This window comes from Vipera ursinii (genome assembly GCF_947247035.1).
Source record: "Vipera ursinii genome assembly, chromosome: 6".
NCBI classification, from domain to species: domain Eukaryota; kingdom Metazoa; phylum Chordata; class Lepidosauria; order Squamata; family Viperidae; genus Vipera; species Vipera ursinii.
This window is the reverse complement of record NC_139515.1, coordinates 81,450,776-81,466,323: the sequence shown is the minus strand read 5'-3', so window position 1 is coordinate 81,466,323 and position 15,548 is coordinate 81,450,776. Positions and strand designations below refer to the sequence as shown.

At 44.7% G+C, this 15,548-nt stretch overlaps 1 protein-coding gene across 2 annotated transcripts in view; it reads right to left on the bottom strand.

Moving 5' to 3' along the window:
* SOX5 (SRY-box transcription factor 5) overlaps positions 1–15,548 on the bottom strand; it is a gene marked incomplete at its 5' end in the record, with an annotated part of 496,539 nt that overhangs the window by 363,232 nt on the left and 117,759 nt on the right. For both annotated transcript variants that reach the window (XM_083365302.1, XM_083365301.1), the window contains one exon: positions 12,534–12,744. In XM_083365302.1, the coding sequence (XP_083221428.1) occupies positions 12,534–12,744 (211 nt within the window). The remainder of the gene's footprint in view (positions 1–12,533; positions 12,745–15,548) is intronic.

The window sequence follows — 15,548 nt, the reverse complement described above, 5'->3', positions numbered from 1 at the left end:
GTGTGTTTAATAATAAATCATTTCAATTGGACCTTCACGTGTGATTCTGGTCTTTCATGCCTGTAAAGGTAAAGGTTCCCCCGCACATGTGTGCTGGTCGTTTCCAACTCTAGGGGCTGGTGCTCATCTCCGTTTCAAAGCCGAAGAGCCAGCGCTTGTCCGAGGACGTCTCCGTGGTCATGTGGCTGGCATGACTAGACGCCAAAGGCGCACGGAACACTGTTACCTTCCCACCGGAGTGGTCCCTATTTTTCTACTTGCATTTTTACGTGCTTTCGAACTGCTAGGTTGGCAGAAGCTGGGACGAGTAACAGGCGCTCACTCTGCTACGCGGCACTCGGGATTCGACCCGCCAAATTGCCAATCTTCTGATTGACAAGCTCAGCGTCCTAACCCACTGAGCCACCACATCCACCACGTTCATGCTTGACAGGTGCCCAAATATGGCATTGTGGCTTATATTACAAGATGAGGTGCATATTAGTGTGGAACACACACACACACACCTGGGATGCAGTCCACTGAAGAGCATGTTTCCATAAAGCACTAAATGCAGCAGTGGGCAGGTGGGAACAATAAAAATTTAAAAGCTCTTAACTGCAAAGTACCCTTGCTTGCCCTTCAGTCAAAATACATTAGAAAGCCTTTCTAGTGTAGATGTTGTCACTCTGATGAGGAAGCAAACAAACAGGACACAAATCTTAGCCAATTAGACTAACCTAAGGCTTCTCCTCTGGTTCTGATCACTTATTTTTTTCCCCTTCCTCCCTTTCCCCCCCCTTTATCTCCCATACATCAGATGAGCTTTAGAAATAAAATAAAAAAAGGAAGACAGAGAAGAGCAATTTCAAAGGCTGTTCTCTTGTTGTGTCCATTAATGATCTCCTTTGGAAGGTTGATAGCTTATGGGAGAAGAAGATCTCTCGATTCCCTAACAAAAAATAAAATAAAATAAAATAGTGATTAAAAAATTTGATGGCATTGGAGGTTACGTGCGGTTCTCATTTCAACGGACATGTGTTTTTATCCAACACCGTTCTTTTAATGTATGACTCTTTTTCGCCCTGGAAAAAAGAGAATTTCTATGGAAGAAGAATTTAAAGTATTCTGATTCTAAGTTGAAATACATGAGAAAGATGCACATAAGCCAAAGATTGTTCACTCAGGTCCTTTGCTGTTATCTCTCTCTCTCTCTCTCTCTCTCTCTCTCTCTCTCTCTCTCTCTCTCTCTCTCTCTCTCTCTCTCTCTCTCTCTCTCTCTCCCTCCCTCTCTCTCTCTCCCTCTCTCCCTCTCTCTCTCTCTCTCTCTCTCTCTCTCTCTCTCTCTCTCTCTCTCTCTATATATATATATATATATATATATATATATATATATATATATATATATATATATATATATATATATATATATATTTTCTCTCATCATAAAATAATTATATATCCACAGGTAGGTATTAAAGAGAAACAAATTATGAACAAATGTTCTGGAATCCATATTCCTTTCTCTCTGAACCACTGTTATCAAAGACTGCACTTGTTAAGTTGGCATTTTGCTTCATGCTAGATTTGCAAATCAAGGAAGGAAAAGTTTCTGAAGAGGTAAGTGTTGGTCTTTTGCAGCAAGAAAAAAAAACAGAACTTCAGGGGATTTTAAAAGACAACAAACGTATAATTAGAGATGTTGTAAAGGATCACATTCATTTCCTCTGCTGAAATAAATATCAAAGCTCTGGTACTGAATTTTGTCTCTTTTAGCAAAGTGCTTCACCATATATACAGTATAGCAGGATTTCCCATTAATGGAAAAAAGTCATAAAATATATTTTGATATAAAATTTATACTCTTTTCTCCTTTCTCATTCTGTTCTGTTCTGTTCTACTCTACTCTACTCTACTCTACTCTACTCTACTCTACTCTACTCTAGTCTACTCTACTCTACTCTACTCTACTCTACTCTACTCTACTCTACTCTACTCTGCTCTACTCCTCTACTACTGTACTATGGTGATTGGCCCCAAAGTTACCCAGCCAGCTTTCATTCCTAAAGCGGGACTAGATTTCACAGTCTTTTGCTGAACTGGCCCAAAGTCACTCAACTAGCTTTCATATCTAAGGTGGAACTAGAACTCACAGTCTCCTGGCTTCTAGCCTGGAGCCTTAACCACTAGAGCAAACCGGCTCTGTCACAGGACCAACCCAATTTTACAAGCTTTTTTCTGGCAGTCAATTAAGCAAATGCTGCAGTCGTTAAATGCACCCTTTTAGTAAGCCAACCGGTTGTAAGGTGAGGACTACCTGTAATCAATGGATGGATTTTGACTGTCATTTTGCTGTCATTTTTTCTGAATCTGTCTCTTTTGTCTCCCCCCCACACACACACTTTTTTTTGGAGGGGGGGGGGCTGGTGATTTTGTCTGAGATCAAGGAAAAGTAAATCTGAGAAGGCCTCGTAATCAGTTGAGCTCCACAGAGCCCCCAGCCTTTTTCCTTTGCAAAGCACCCTTTTCAAAGTAACAACTGTTTCCTTCTCTTCTCCAAAAGGAGGGTGAATTTTTAATTAGTCATTTTTCACAAAGGGGAAGGAGGGGAGGGGGTGGGAAAGGAGGCCAAAATATCTTACAATGTCAATATGCCCCATAACATTTTTTTCTAAAAAAAATAAATAAATCTTTAGTTCCTCTTTACCCCCAAAGCAGGTATACCATTGTGTCTTCTTAGGCACAATCTTTCTTTTTTTTCTTTCTTTTCTTTTCTTTTCTTTTCTTTTCTTTTCTTTTCTTTTCTTTTCTTTTCTTTTCTTTTCTTTTCTTTTTCAACTTCCTTTATTATTGAACTGTGAAGAGGGCTGTGTGGAGATGGGAGAGAATCCCCCCCTCCTCATTTTCTATTCTTTCGTTCTTTTTTTCCTCGATGGGGAAAGAGCCAAGGTATGAATGCATGAATATGGCACCCTTGTAATGATTTAACTGGAGCTTAATGAAATTTTCATTGCAACCTGCTGTTCATTTTAATGGCCTTTGAAAGACAATAGAACAATGGCTGGAGGGAAGGGAAGATTTTTCAAACTGCAATGCATTTGTTTAAAAGCCCCAATGTTCTCTGACTTTCTCCCTGCCCCCACCCACCCACCCACAACTGTACATATGAACGCACACCTCTTTCCCCCACACCCATCTCTTCACAAAGCTGGAAGTCTTTTGTTTATGCCCTTGTGTTTGTTTTCGTTTTAGCGGAGCTCAGATAATGCATAAGCTCCGTTACCATTCTTACATCTAACTGCAACCTTTGCTTAATGGAGTTGCTGGTGTGTGGATGGCTTCCCACTCAACATTGTTTTTACAACATACTGCCGTGCCCCCACCCACGCCAATATCTCTTCCCCATTATATGCTCCTCCATCAACTGTACCACTTAGGCTTCGTCATCAGAAGCATCTTTGCCATCAAAATTAGGAAACCTCTTTGTGGCCAGGTTGGTATCTCTGGATAAATACAAACAAGAAGGTTTCCATCTTTTTTAATGTGCCCTTTTCTGAGAGGGTGGGGGGAGGGGGAAAGGAGATGGAGAAAGTGGAGGACAAATGACATTGAGCAAGGCTGTGATCCAGCCGACTCCTGATTAAAAGGAAAAGAGAAAAAAAAAGGGTCCTTTGCAATCACGGAACTCAGGTGTTTTTGGATATAGGAGTGGGAAGGCTGAATTTGCAGGTCTGACAATTAAAATTTCTGCAGAAAATAAGAAAATGAAATTTTGTACACCCCAATGTTTTCTCAAATGGCCACATGAAATATAGCCGGCTGAGACTGGGCTTCATTTAAGTTCTGCCTTAATCGGCAACTTTAGCAAGACATAAAAAACCATGTCTCCTGGGTGTCTGAGATATACCCAAATCTTTAAAATCTTTGACCAGGGGAAATTTCATACCTCTCTTTACCTTATTTTCCCCTCTGTGCTCTTTGCTCTATACAAATTCATCTATGAATTGCTAACATCTAGACCAGGAGTCCCAGACCCATGGTCCATGGACCAGTACTGGGCCACGGCATGCCAGCAACCGGTCCGCACAAACAAGCAAAGCCCCATCTGTGGGATGCAGGCAGCACACACAACCATGCACCCTCCGGTCTGCGGAAATGTTGTGATTCAGGGTCAGCCTGTGGGTTCGGCAGTTGGGTCGGACGACTCAGAGGAGGAGGAGGGGGGTGTTGAAGAGCTTGCTGATGATGGCTTTGAGGCTCCGCAGAGCCCTCAGCCAGGCCCCTCCCACCTGGTCACGACGGAGACCCAGCTGTGTGAGCCTGACAGCGTGGATGAAGATGACCCACAGCTGGCCCTGTTCAAGGACGCCCGAGGCAGGAGGCAGTCAATCAGGAGTAAACAGAGGAAGGCAATGGGGCACCTTGGAAGGAGGCAGAGAGAGGCCACGCCCTGAACTGTATTTAAGGGGAATGTGTGGGAGGGCTGGTTTGCTGAAGGCAACCGCTTGGATAGTTCCTGTTTCATAGCTCCTGTTTCATGGTTGGTGTCTTGTCTTGCTCTGTTTTATGTTAATAAATTTGGCAGGCTTTATTCCAGCCTCTTGCCGTTTGTGAAGGGGTTGTCCCTGCTTTTGCTGCAGGGCCGGTAGCAGGCTGGTACAGAACAGGAAAAACCTCTCTCCACAGAACCGGTCCCTGGTGCCCAAAAGGTTGGGGATCTCTGATCTAGGACATCTATTCTAGATCAATAATGAAGAGATGGTGCACATTTAATCCAGATCATCTGTTCTTGCTCATCATTTATCATCATGCATATACATTATAATGCATTATGCATAATATTATTTATTATTATATATGAACACACGGTCTCTGGATAAACGACAGGCACAGCTCGCTGCATGCAGATTCTTAAAAAGTAGAGGAGAAGCAAGCACGTTACTCTAATGAGAACACCATACTTACATTAAAAAGCAATAAATAAACCAAACAATTAGTAGTCTCTTTTAAAAGAGCATCTCTTTTATGATGCAATGCTTTGGAAGAAACACTCTAGCAGATATAGGCAGCCTAAAATCTCCAAGATGTATACAGGCCAAAATGTGTCTTACTGTAGCTCCTCAGTTTTTCCACTGCTTTGCTGCAATTCAGCAGCAAACCACTGAGATATGGGGGCACAATTTCCCACCGATTCGTAACTGGGAATAAAAAGAAATTGGAAATATTCAATGACTCCAAAGCTTAGAGTCTACATTCAATTCAAAAATAATCCCTCTAAAGCAGAGGTCCCTGGCCTATGGGCCACAGCCCACTACTGGGCCGTGGCCTCTTGGCCACTGGGCCACATGAGTAGCTGGGCAGTGCACACGCATGTGTGTGTGCTAACCCCCCCTTGGGCCACTGTTGCTGCAAGTGTTGTGTGGGAGGTGGCTGCAACGCTAGCATCGCATGGGTGGCAGCGTTGCCACGAACCTTGCGCTGGGGGGGCAGCACCGCAAGCAGCAGGTGGGCGAAGGCAGACCACACACAGGTGCCACGAATCTCGTGCGGCCAGCAGCAGCTCCACAAGTGGCAGAGGGCGGCATCACTGTGGGCCGTGGCACGAGCCTCGAGCTGGTGGTAGAATCGCCGTGAGCCTGGAGGCATTGGTGCCACAAACCTCACACAGGCGTTGCTATTGCAGCCCTGTTTGCGTGGTGTGCATGCTCACAGGTTGTTCGTATCTGCGCACGTACATGTGGCCACATTCATACCTGTCCCTCCCTCTCCCACTGGGCCGCCAATCCAAAAAGGTTGGAGACCCCTACTCTAAAGGAATGTGTGGGGTATAGGTAATGGTTTGCTCAAGCTTCCGAACTGCACAAATGATATCGGGTACAAGTAACCCTCCAAGTACAACCATAACTGACCCCGGAATTTAGGTCATAGCTTGTTGCAGTCGTCAGTCAAGGCATCACGTAACTGGATTTGAAGTTTTTGCTATTTTTTAAAAAATAGCAATAGCATGCAACCTTATATATATCACTTCACAGTGCTTTACAGCCTTGTCTAAATTGGTTTACAGAGTCAGTATATTGACTCCAACCATCCGGGTCCTCATTTTACCAACTTCGGAAGGATGGAAGGCTGAGCCAACCTTGGACTGGTCGGGATCGAACTCCTGGCAGTGGGCAGGGTTAGTCTGTAATACTGCATTCTAACCCCTGAGCCACCATGGCAGTTAAGTGAATCCTTTTGTCCCAATAGGTCAGACATGTCAAACACAAGGCCCGGGGGCCAGATCCGGCCCGCAAAGTGGTTTCATGTGGCCCGCGAAGCCATCCTACAAACAGTGAGGGAACGGCCCCCACTGCCTTGGCCCTGGCCCAGAGACCCTCCTTCTGCCAGAGACCCTCAGATCTGTCCCACTCCTGCCCAGGCCCCCATAGGCACCCTTGATGCGAATGATGTAGAGCTGGCCATGCCACCCAGTAGACCATACACACTCTAGCCATGCCCACCCTGGCCATACCCACCTGGCCCCTTGAGGGCAACCGCAATGCTGATGCGGCCCTCAATGAAATTGAGTTTGACACCCCTGCAATAGGTTTTCACTTTTTTTTTGCCAGAAACAAGAAGTAAATACTGGGGGGGGGGGAATTGCAAATTGCAGTCACATGACTGTGGGATGCTGCAAAATCTGTAAAGGCGAGCCAGTTGCCAAACAACCAAAATGTGATCATGTGACCATGGGTGCATTTGCCCATTATCCTAACCTTGATGACTGTGTTAACCCAATTTTCACGTCCGTACAAAAAACTGGATGTTACTCTAACCAAAAGGTCTAAGTTCATATAGTACACACAGGAGCACATACACAAACAAACCAGTCCAAGATAAAAACAACAACAACCAAACAACATGTTGTACATTAAACCTTAACTCTAGTTAATAATACTATGTGAACCTGGCCATCCTTGCGGCAGCATGAAGGGTAAATGTCTCCAAAGGAGCACCAAACGATGAACTAAACAGGATTGAAAGAAAGTGAATATTAACATAAGGTGTTCCCCTCCCCCACAAAATATTTCTACTCTTCTATCCCCCAAATCATTATTTTCAGCCTGGCATTTAATGGCTGGATATCAAAGCTCTGGCCAAGTTGAATTGGAACATGTACAGGAAATCTCTCTTGCATGTGTTTCCTTTTATTAACCTGTAGTTAAAAGGGACCCCTATGATACTGAGAAGCCACATAGCTAGTAGATACATCGCAGGAGACATTATAAAAGCGAAGCACAGTTTGAGATCACTTTCCATCTCTTTGGAAGACAAGCAAGCATCCCTCTTCAAATGCTGCCCATCTCTGCTTGCATAAGAACAAAGGTTCAGATCGTCATACAAATATGAATAGGCTGAGATGGAGAAATGGTGGTAGTCAACGTGCAATTTAACAGAACAAGAGACGAGAAAGGGAAGTCTTGGAAGTCTTCTAGTCCAGAGGTCCCCAAACTTTTGGGCAGCAGGGACCGGTTCCGTGGAGACAGGTTTTTCCGCCGACCGGAGGAGGTGTGGTTTTGTGTGCTGCCTGCTTGTTAGTGTAGACCAGTTGCTGGCATGCTGCAGCCCGGTACTGGTCCATGGACTGGTGGTTGGGGACCCCTGTTCTAGTCCAACCTTCTGCTCAAGCAGAGCCGTGGTGACACAGTGGTTAGAATGCAGTACTGCAGGCTAATTCTGCTGAATTGGTTGGTTTGGCAGTTTGATTCTCACCGACTCAAGGTTGACTCAGCCTTGCATCCTTCCGAGGTCGGTAAAATGAGGACCCAGATTGTTGGGGGTTATGTGCCGACTCTGTAAACTGCTTAGAGAGGGCTGTAAAGCACTTTGAAGCGGTATATAAGTCTAAGGGCTATTACTATTGCTGTAGCTGATCCGATGATGCATTAGGAGCCCTGGTGGCGTAGTGGTTAGAATGCAGTATTACAGACTAACCCTGCCCACTGCCAGGAGTTCGATCCTGACCGACTCAAGGTTGACTCAGCCTTCCATCCTTCCGAGGTCGGTAAAAATGAGGACCCAGATTGTTGGGGGCAAGAGGCTGACTCTGTAAACTGCTTAGAGAGGGCTGTAAAGCATGGTGAAGTGGTATATAAGTCTAAGTGCTATTGCTATTTTAGACAAATGGTTGTCCAGTCTCTTCTTAAAAGCCTCCAGTGATGGAGCACTTACAACTTCTGAAAGCAAGCTGTTCCACTGGTTTAACTGTTCTCACTGTTAGGAAATTTCTCCTTAGTTCTAGGTTGTTTTTCCCCTTAGTATTTCAGAGTCTATTTTTTTATTTAATTCACCATCCATCATCTATTGTAATGGCACAAAGGTGTCTCTAAAGTCTTTTTTTTTTTAACCACTGCTGTGCCCTAAAATGCTGGCTCCTCAGAAAAAACTCCTACCTTTTGTGCCAATATCTAGAAAATGAAGGAAGGAAACGATGAATCAATAAAGCCATTTTCTATTCCAATGTACGGAGGTAGAGAGGAGGGAAAAATGCAAGGCAAAACAAGGAGTGTTCAATGCAAAAACAAGGCAAACGCTGTGCAATGAACCAAGTATCCCCCCTTGTAAAGTGTACAGTATTTGACCCAATCCTGGGAGTTAGGTTGAAGTTTGGTATAGAGCAGTGATGGCGAAACTTTTAGAGACAGAGTGCCCAAACTGCAGCCCAAAACCCACTTATTTATCACAAAGTGCCAGGGCCACATCAGCATTGTGGCGCCCCCTGGGGGGGGGCAGGGAGGCACCTCTGAATGCCGCCTCTGGCATACAAAAGCCAGGGGGGCACAAAAATGGGCCACCGTGCTGCAAGGTGCAAAAATGGCTACCGCAGGGTGCAGATACAAGGCGCTGCACCACGCAAGAACGGGGCAGGACTAGTGAGTGTCACGCAGGCACTACCCCCACCCCATTTGTAGCATGTGCTTGCTCGCGGCCCCGTGCGTGCATACACGCATGTAAAATGCTTCCCCCTCCCTTTTCTCCCTGTCCGCCAATCGACAATGGTTGGCGACCTCTGCTCTACCACTTCTACTTCGCCCCCTTTGTGCTCCTGTGGCAGTGGCAGCCTGATGGATCTGCTTCTGCCGGTGGTGGCATGTGTGCCAACAGAGAGGGCTCTGAGTGCCGCCTCTGGCATGAGTGCCATAGGTTTGCCACCACTGGTATAGAGAGTGACTGGCCCAAAGTCACCCAATGGGTTTTCTTGAATCTCTTCAATCTTAGGTAAAGGTAAAGGTTCCCCCGCACATGCATGCTAGTCGTTTCTCACTCTAGGGGCCGGTGCTCATCTCCGTTTCAAAGCCGAAGAGCCAGCGCTTGTCCGAGGACGTCTCCGTGGTCATGTGGCCGGCATGACTAGACGCCAAAGGCGCACGGAACGCTGTTACCTTCCTGTTCTGTACCAGCCTGCTACTGGCCCTGCAGAAAAGGCAGGGACAACCCCTTTTACAAGAAGGCAAGCCTGCCAAATTTATTGATACAAAAACAAACGGAACAAGACACGAATCAAGAAACAGGAGCTTTTCAAGCGGTTGCCTTCAGCAAACCAGCCCTCCCACGCATTCCCCTTTTATACAGTTCAGGGCGTGGCTTCTCTCTGCCTCCTTCCGAGGTGCCCCATTGCCTTCCTCTGTTTACTCCTGATTGACTGCCTCCTGCGTCGGGTGTCCTTGAACAGGGCCAGCTGTGGGTCATCTTCATCCACGCTGTCAGGCTCACACAGCTGGGTCTCCGTCGTGACCAGGTGGGAGGGGCCTGGCTGAGGGCTCTCATCAGTAAGATCTTCAACCCCCTCAGCAAGCTCTTCAACACCCCCCTCCTCCTCTGAGTCGTCCGACCCAACTGCCGAACCCACAGGCTGACCCTGAATCACAACACTTCCCACCGTAGTGGTCCCTATTTTTCTACTTGCATTTTTACGGGCTTTCGAACTGCTAGGTTGGCAGAAGCTGGGACGAGTAACAGGCGCTCACTCTGTTACGCGGCACTCGGGATTCGACCCGCCAAACTGCCGACCTTCTGATCGACAAGCTCAGCGTCCTAACCCACTGAGCCACAGCGTCCCGTCAATCTTAGTCTACCATTTTAAGTATAGCAACCACACTGGATCTTATTTTAGGACAGGAAAAGCACTAACCAAAGACCTGAATACAATTGTGAACTGCAAATCTTATCCTAGTAATGCTGCTAATTCCAGTGGCCTACTTTCTCACCGTTTTGAGAGAGGGAGGCCCACAGCCTTAAAGCAAGTGCAGAACAAATCTGAAAATATTCTTAATTGAGTTAAAAATATATACATACATACAATCCTTTTTTAGTAAAAGAAAAAGGTGCCGGAACTCACACATGTCATACAACCCGTCTTGCCTACCCTATAAGGTTCCATCCAAAAAAGGTGCCGGAACTCCGTTCTGAGTGTTCTATGAGAAAAAAAGCCCTGCATACATACAACAAAACTATTTCCACTTCCCCAAACTGAGGGAAATCCCCACCCAATCATATAGGAGACAAGATACATCCACTCTGCATCTCCAGCCTGGCTCCTATCACCCCAATGTTAAATGCAGTTCCACACATCAAAATAATATCCAGCTCCATTCTAGCATTTCAACATTTTGGCTCTCCTTAAGGCGAGGCATTTTATAGTGCTTAGAGGAAAAGGATATGAAGTTCCTGGAATCAAAAATTGGAAATAGCAGGTAAAGAGCACTACAAATTTCCAAACCTGATTACTATTTAAAGCCTACCTACCTACTAAGTCACCCTTCTTCTGGCTTCAACATGTTCTGCATTTCATTCTAAGGAATATCTCCAGAGTACAATGGCTTCAGGCAGTGCTTTGATGGAGACAGAGATGCCCATTACATTTTGCTTTGGCAAAAGGGCAAATAATATCTGACTATTAATTGAGGATAGTTTTAAATTGCTAATCCACTCAAAGACATGCATGGCGATGGCCAGCATGAAGGGCACAGCTCACTTCCCAATGAAGTTGCTTAGCTAATGTCAATGCAACACATCCTCAGAGGCAGGTTTTGGCTAATCTTTTATATCATTTATGTACTAAAAGAAGAACATGGATGCTTCATCCTACATAATGAATGTAAGTATGTATTTTAATATTGCAAGGAGTGATGCGAGTCACATACAAAGAATAGACAGATAGATTTTTTTTAATCCAGGATTTAAAAGGCAAATTAAAAAGGCAATTTAGTGTCTTCCAAATGTTTGGGTTGACAGTTCTTACAAATTCTTACTTCTGACCATGTTGGCTGTGGCCAATGGAAGCTGATTTCCCAAATCTCTGGAAGGCATTTTGTTATCTCCCCGTGTTTCAGATTATGGGTTAATTTGCATATCAAATTAAATAATTTTTTTAGCCTTGTAAGAATGAACTGCAGAACACCTTCCATCCCTACTTCACCTTCAGGTTCAGCCAAGAAGAGAAATTTGAAAAATTTAGATTAAATCCCAGTCTATCGTGATATTCAAAGACGGACCAACAATGGTCGTTTTTCATGCTTTCACTGAAGTACATCAGATTTAAACCACCGAAAAACAAGTGGACTTCATTGAGCCAACAGTCATCATAAATTATGGTTTGGAGTTCTCCAATGTTTCCGGCTTTGTGGACCGGATGGTTTGTGAAAGTGGCTGGCAAGCGTGCATGTGCAACTCCATTTGCACAAGTGGTGTGCACGCGCGCCTGTCGCTCATGCAAATGGAGTGCACGTGTGTGCACTTGCCTGCTGCTCACGCAAGTGAGGGGGGTGCACGTTTGCGCACAGGCAATCACTGACTGTTGCCATGGCTCAGTTGCAAACCCCTCATGGTGGACCGTGGGTTGGGGGACCCCTGGTTTGGGGGGGACTCTTTCTGTCTCAGATAATCAGTAATGGAAACTGAGGTTAGATATCATCTTTCTACGACTGTCCAGAAGAAATGAAGAGAAAGAAGAAACAGGCTGCCAAGACTCAGAACAACTTACGGCTTGTCACTGTAACGTACACAATATATCCAACGATCCAGATATTATTGAATTCCCACCATTTCTATAGCGAAGGAAAATGCTGGCTATGAGCTTTTGGTCACATTTCAAGATGAGTTGAGGTTGTGGGAGATTAAAGGAAAGAAAGAGAGAAGGGAAGGATGGACTGCAGCCCAATACAAAGGGAACCTTGGCAGATCTGATAGGCACAAGTGTTCTCAGAAGCTAAACAGGCCCGGAACTATGGAAGAGAATATCTCCTTACACAGGAAACCATTTCAGAGACATTTGTAGCCTGATCTTCACAATCAGTGGTAAAGAAAGATGCCAACAAGAAAATGCCTGGCACATACCGTAGGAAGAACAGGACGTTTTTGTTCAACCATACCTGGATGGCTGTATATTATCAATCATGGTGTCCTCTTTATCCATAATACATGAAGAGAAAAACCAAAGACATAAGAAGACTCTCATCTTCCTCAACGTGGGGAGACCAGTTGATCAGAGTAGCCGAGTCAACGTTTCTCCTTACCTTCAGGCTCATTTTTGATCATCTCTTCCATCTTCCTCTGTTTGAGAGTGTCTACCACATCTGCCAGGCTTCCTTTACGCCGTTCAGGAGTTCCCAGCACCGTGCTGGAAAAAGATTCTCCACTCTGGCGCCCACCTTCGTCGGCCTTCGAGGGGGAGGTAGATGAGTTGTGTGGGGCAAATGAAGACATCACTTTATTGCCATCAACTTCCTGGAAGGGAAAAGAAGGTTACATGTAGCAACCCTTAAAAGGTAAAGGTAAAGGTTCCCCCGCACATGCGTGCTAGTCGTTTCCGACTCTAGGGGCCGGTGCTCGTCTCCGTTTCAAAGCCGAAGAGCCAGCGCTTGTCCGAGGACGTCTCCGTGGTCATGTGGCCAGCATGACTAGACGCCAAAGGCGCACGGAACGCTGTTACCTTCCCACTGTAGTGGTCCCTATTTTTCTACTTGCATTTTTATGTGCTTTCGAACTGCTAGGTTGGCAGAAGCTGGGACGAGTAACAGGCGCTCACTCTGTTACGCGGCGCTCGGGATTCGACCCGCCAAACTGCCGACCTTCTGATCGACAAGCTCACCGTCCTAACCCACTGAGCCACCGTGTCCTAGAGCAACCCTTAGAAACATACAAATACACTTGCACGTACACTGGCAAAGGAAAAAAGGGAGAGGGGCCTGGTAAATTATTATCTGTATATAAATGAACATTTACTTCAAGGAACCAGTCGTGATGATGGGAGTGGTTGAAGTTAAAAAAATAATAATACCGAAAACAAAGGCTTTCCATCAAAGATAAAATAAGATTACAGGATTAAGTGAGGAAAAAAATGAGAAAAAGAAATATTTGCATGTATACTATGTAAGTGTCTGTGTGCATGTATGTCTGTGTTTATAGACACCAACACAAAGAGAAAGGAGTTCTCCAAATGAGAACTGTTGATGTTCACGAGTTTTCCAATAATAAGGTTATGGATTACCTTTAATTGTTTGCTTCTCTACAGAATTTAATGGTCAACCTTAACAGATTTTTTTTTAATTTTTGTTGAATAATAATCTATATCCATTTTTTTTGTTTCCTTTTGTGCAGAGCTTAGTACCAGCCTTGGTGGAGCAGTGGGCTAATGCCTCCTTAAGTAACACCAGCTGCCTGCAATTAGTGCAGGTTCGCATCCCACCAGGCTCAAGGTTGACTCAGCCTTCCATCCTTCCGAGGTAGGTAAAATGAGGACCCAGATTGTTGGGGGCAATTAAGCTGACTTTGTAATAATGCCGCTTCGGGGGGTGTGTGTGTGAAAGCCCTAATAAGCAGGCATATACATAGAATGAAGGCTACTGCTAAGCTTGTAAGCCGCCCTGAGTCTTCGGAGAAGGACGGGATATAAATGGAATTAAAATAAAATAAAATAAAAATAAATAATGATTCTTGAGAATGAAGCACCCAGATGCTAAATACCCAGTTCTGTTTTGGCTTCTTCAAAAGTTTTCCTATCTCGACATACCTAGGCTTGTGCACACAGGCAAACACTCACATATATACACACTCACATATATACACACATGGATATGGTAAAAAATGTTAAGATGGTAGCCATGTTGATGTGACTGAAACTGCCAAGTGCAAAGAATCAGGACCATGCTTTTAGCTGCAGTTAAGAAGCTGTATTGCTAAAGCCTGTACACCAGAATCTAGTCAACTAAGGTCCAACGCTAAATTGGCACTCGGCAAACGTTAATCAAACTCAGGAGGTGTTCAACATAAGATTGTTTGTGTCATCATATCGACTCTAGCCTGATGACTCATTTAACTCTGCCACCCAGATCTTTTTGCTCTTCTTCTACATCAGATCTGCTTTTTTAAAAATCCGTGTCACACTTTGATTGAACTTTTGCAGCTACTACCTTGATTTTCTTCGGACCCCTCTGTCAGTTCCACCAGCTATTCCTTTTTTCCCCCTGCATAGTTCAGCTCATTTAGATATTTCTAATTTATTCTCTTCCTTGCCCCAATCCCATATCGCTCTTCTGTATGTTTTTTTAATAATTCTTTTAAACACAAATTTCCTGATACATAGATGATTGTAATGATGCTTGCAAGCGCCAGGCCAAATGAAAAGCATCCTTCTCCTCAGTAAAGGTGAGATCTGACTCTCATTAAAGTCACCAAGCATATTCTCACCTATTTTAATGGATTTGACTTAATAGCCACCTTCTGGTTTGCCATGATGAAACCATAATTCTTCACACCTCTTGATATTTCAAACGTTACTTCCCTCCCTCTCCGCCTTCCTTCCTTTTTGCCCCAACTTTGCTCCCTTCCTCTTTTCCTTTGTAAGTTTTCTTTTACCTTCTTGCAGTTAGCATCTCTTAAACTGCCCATTTTGTTGTTGCACTATAATTGTCTTCCTGTGATATTTATGCATAACTAAGGTAATGTGCTTTTCCTTAAAAAACTGCAGTATAGCATATATTAAACCTTAAAGTTGCTGTAGGAATACTTGTTTTAATGGCCCAACTATGGTTGGGTTGAGGGACGTGGTGGCTCAGTGGGTTAGGACGCTGAGCTTGTCAATCAGAAGGTTGGCAGTTTGGCGGGTCAAATCCCCAGTGCTGTGTAACAGAGTGAGACTCGTCCCAGCTTCTGCCAACCTAGCAGTTTGAAAGCACGTAAAAATGCAAGTAGAAAAATAGGGACCACTACGGTGGGAAGGTAACAGTGTTCCGTGCGCCTTTGGTGTCTAGTCATGCTGGCCACATGACCACGGAGATGTCCTCGGACAAGCGCTGGCTCTTCGGCTTTGAAACGGAGATGAGCACCGGCCCCTAGAGTTGGAAACGACTAGCACGCATGTGCAGGGGAACCTTTACCTTTACCTTATGGTTGGGTTTCATGTTTTTTCTGGCTTCAGGACAACTTTATCCCATTTCTGCTTTAATTACATAAATCTATAAGTTTGGGGAGGGGGGGCTCTTATCCTTATAATACAAACTTCTTATAACATACCATCTCATAGAACATGT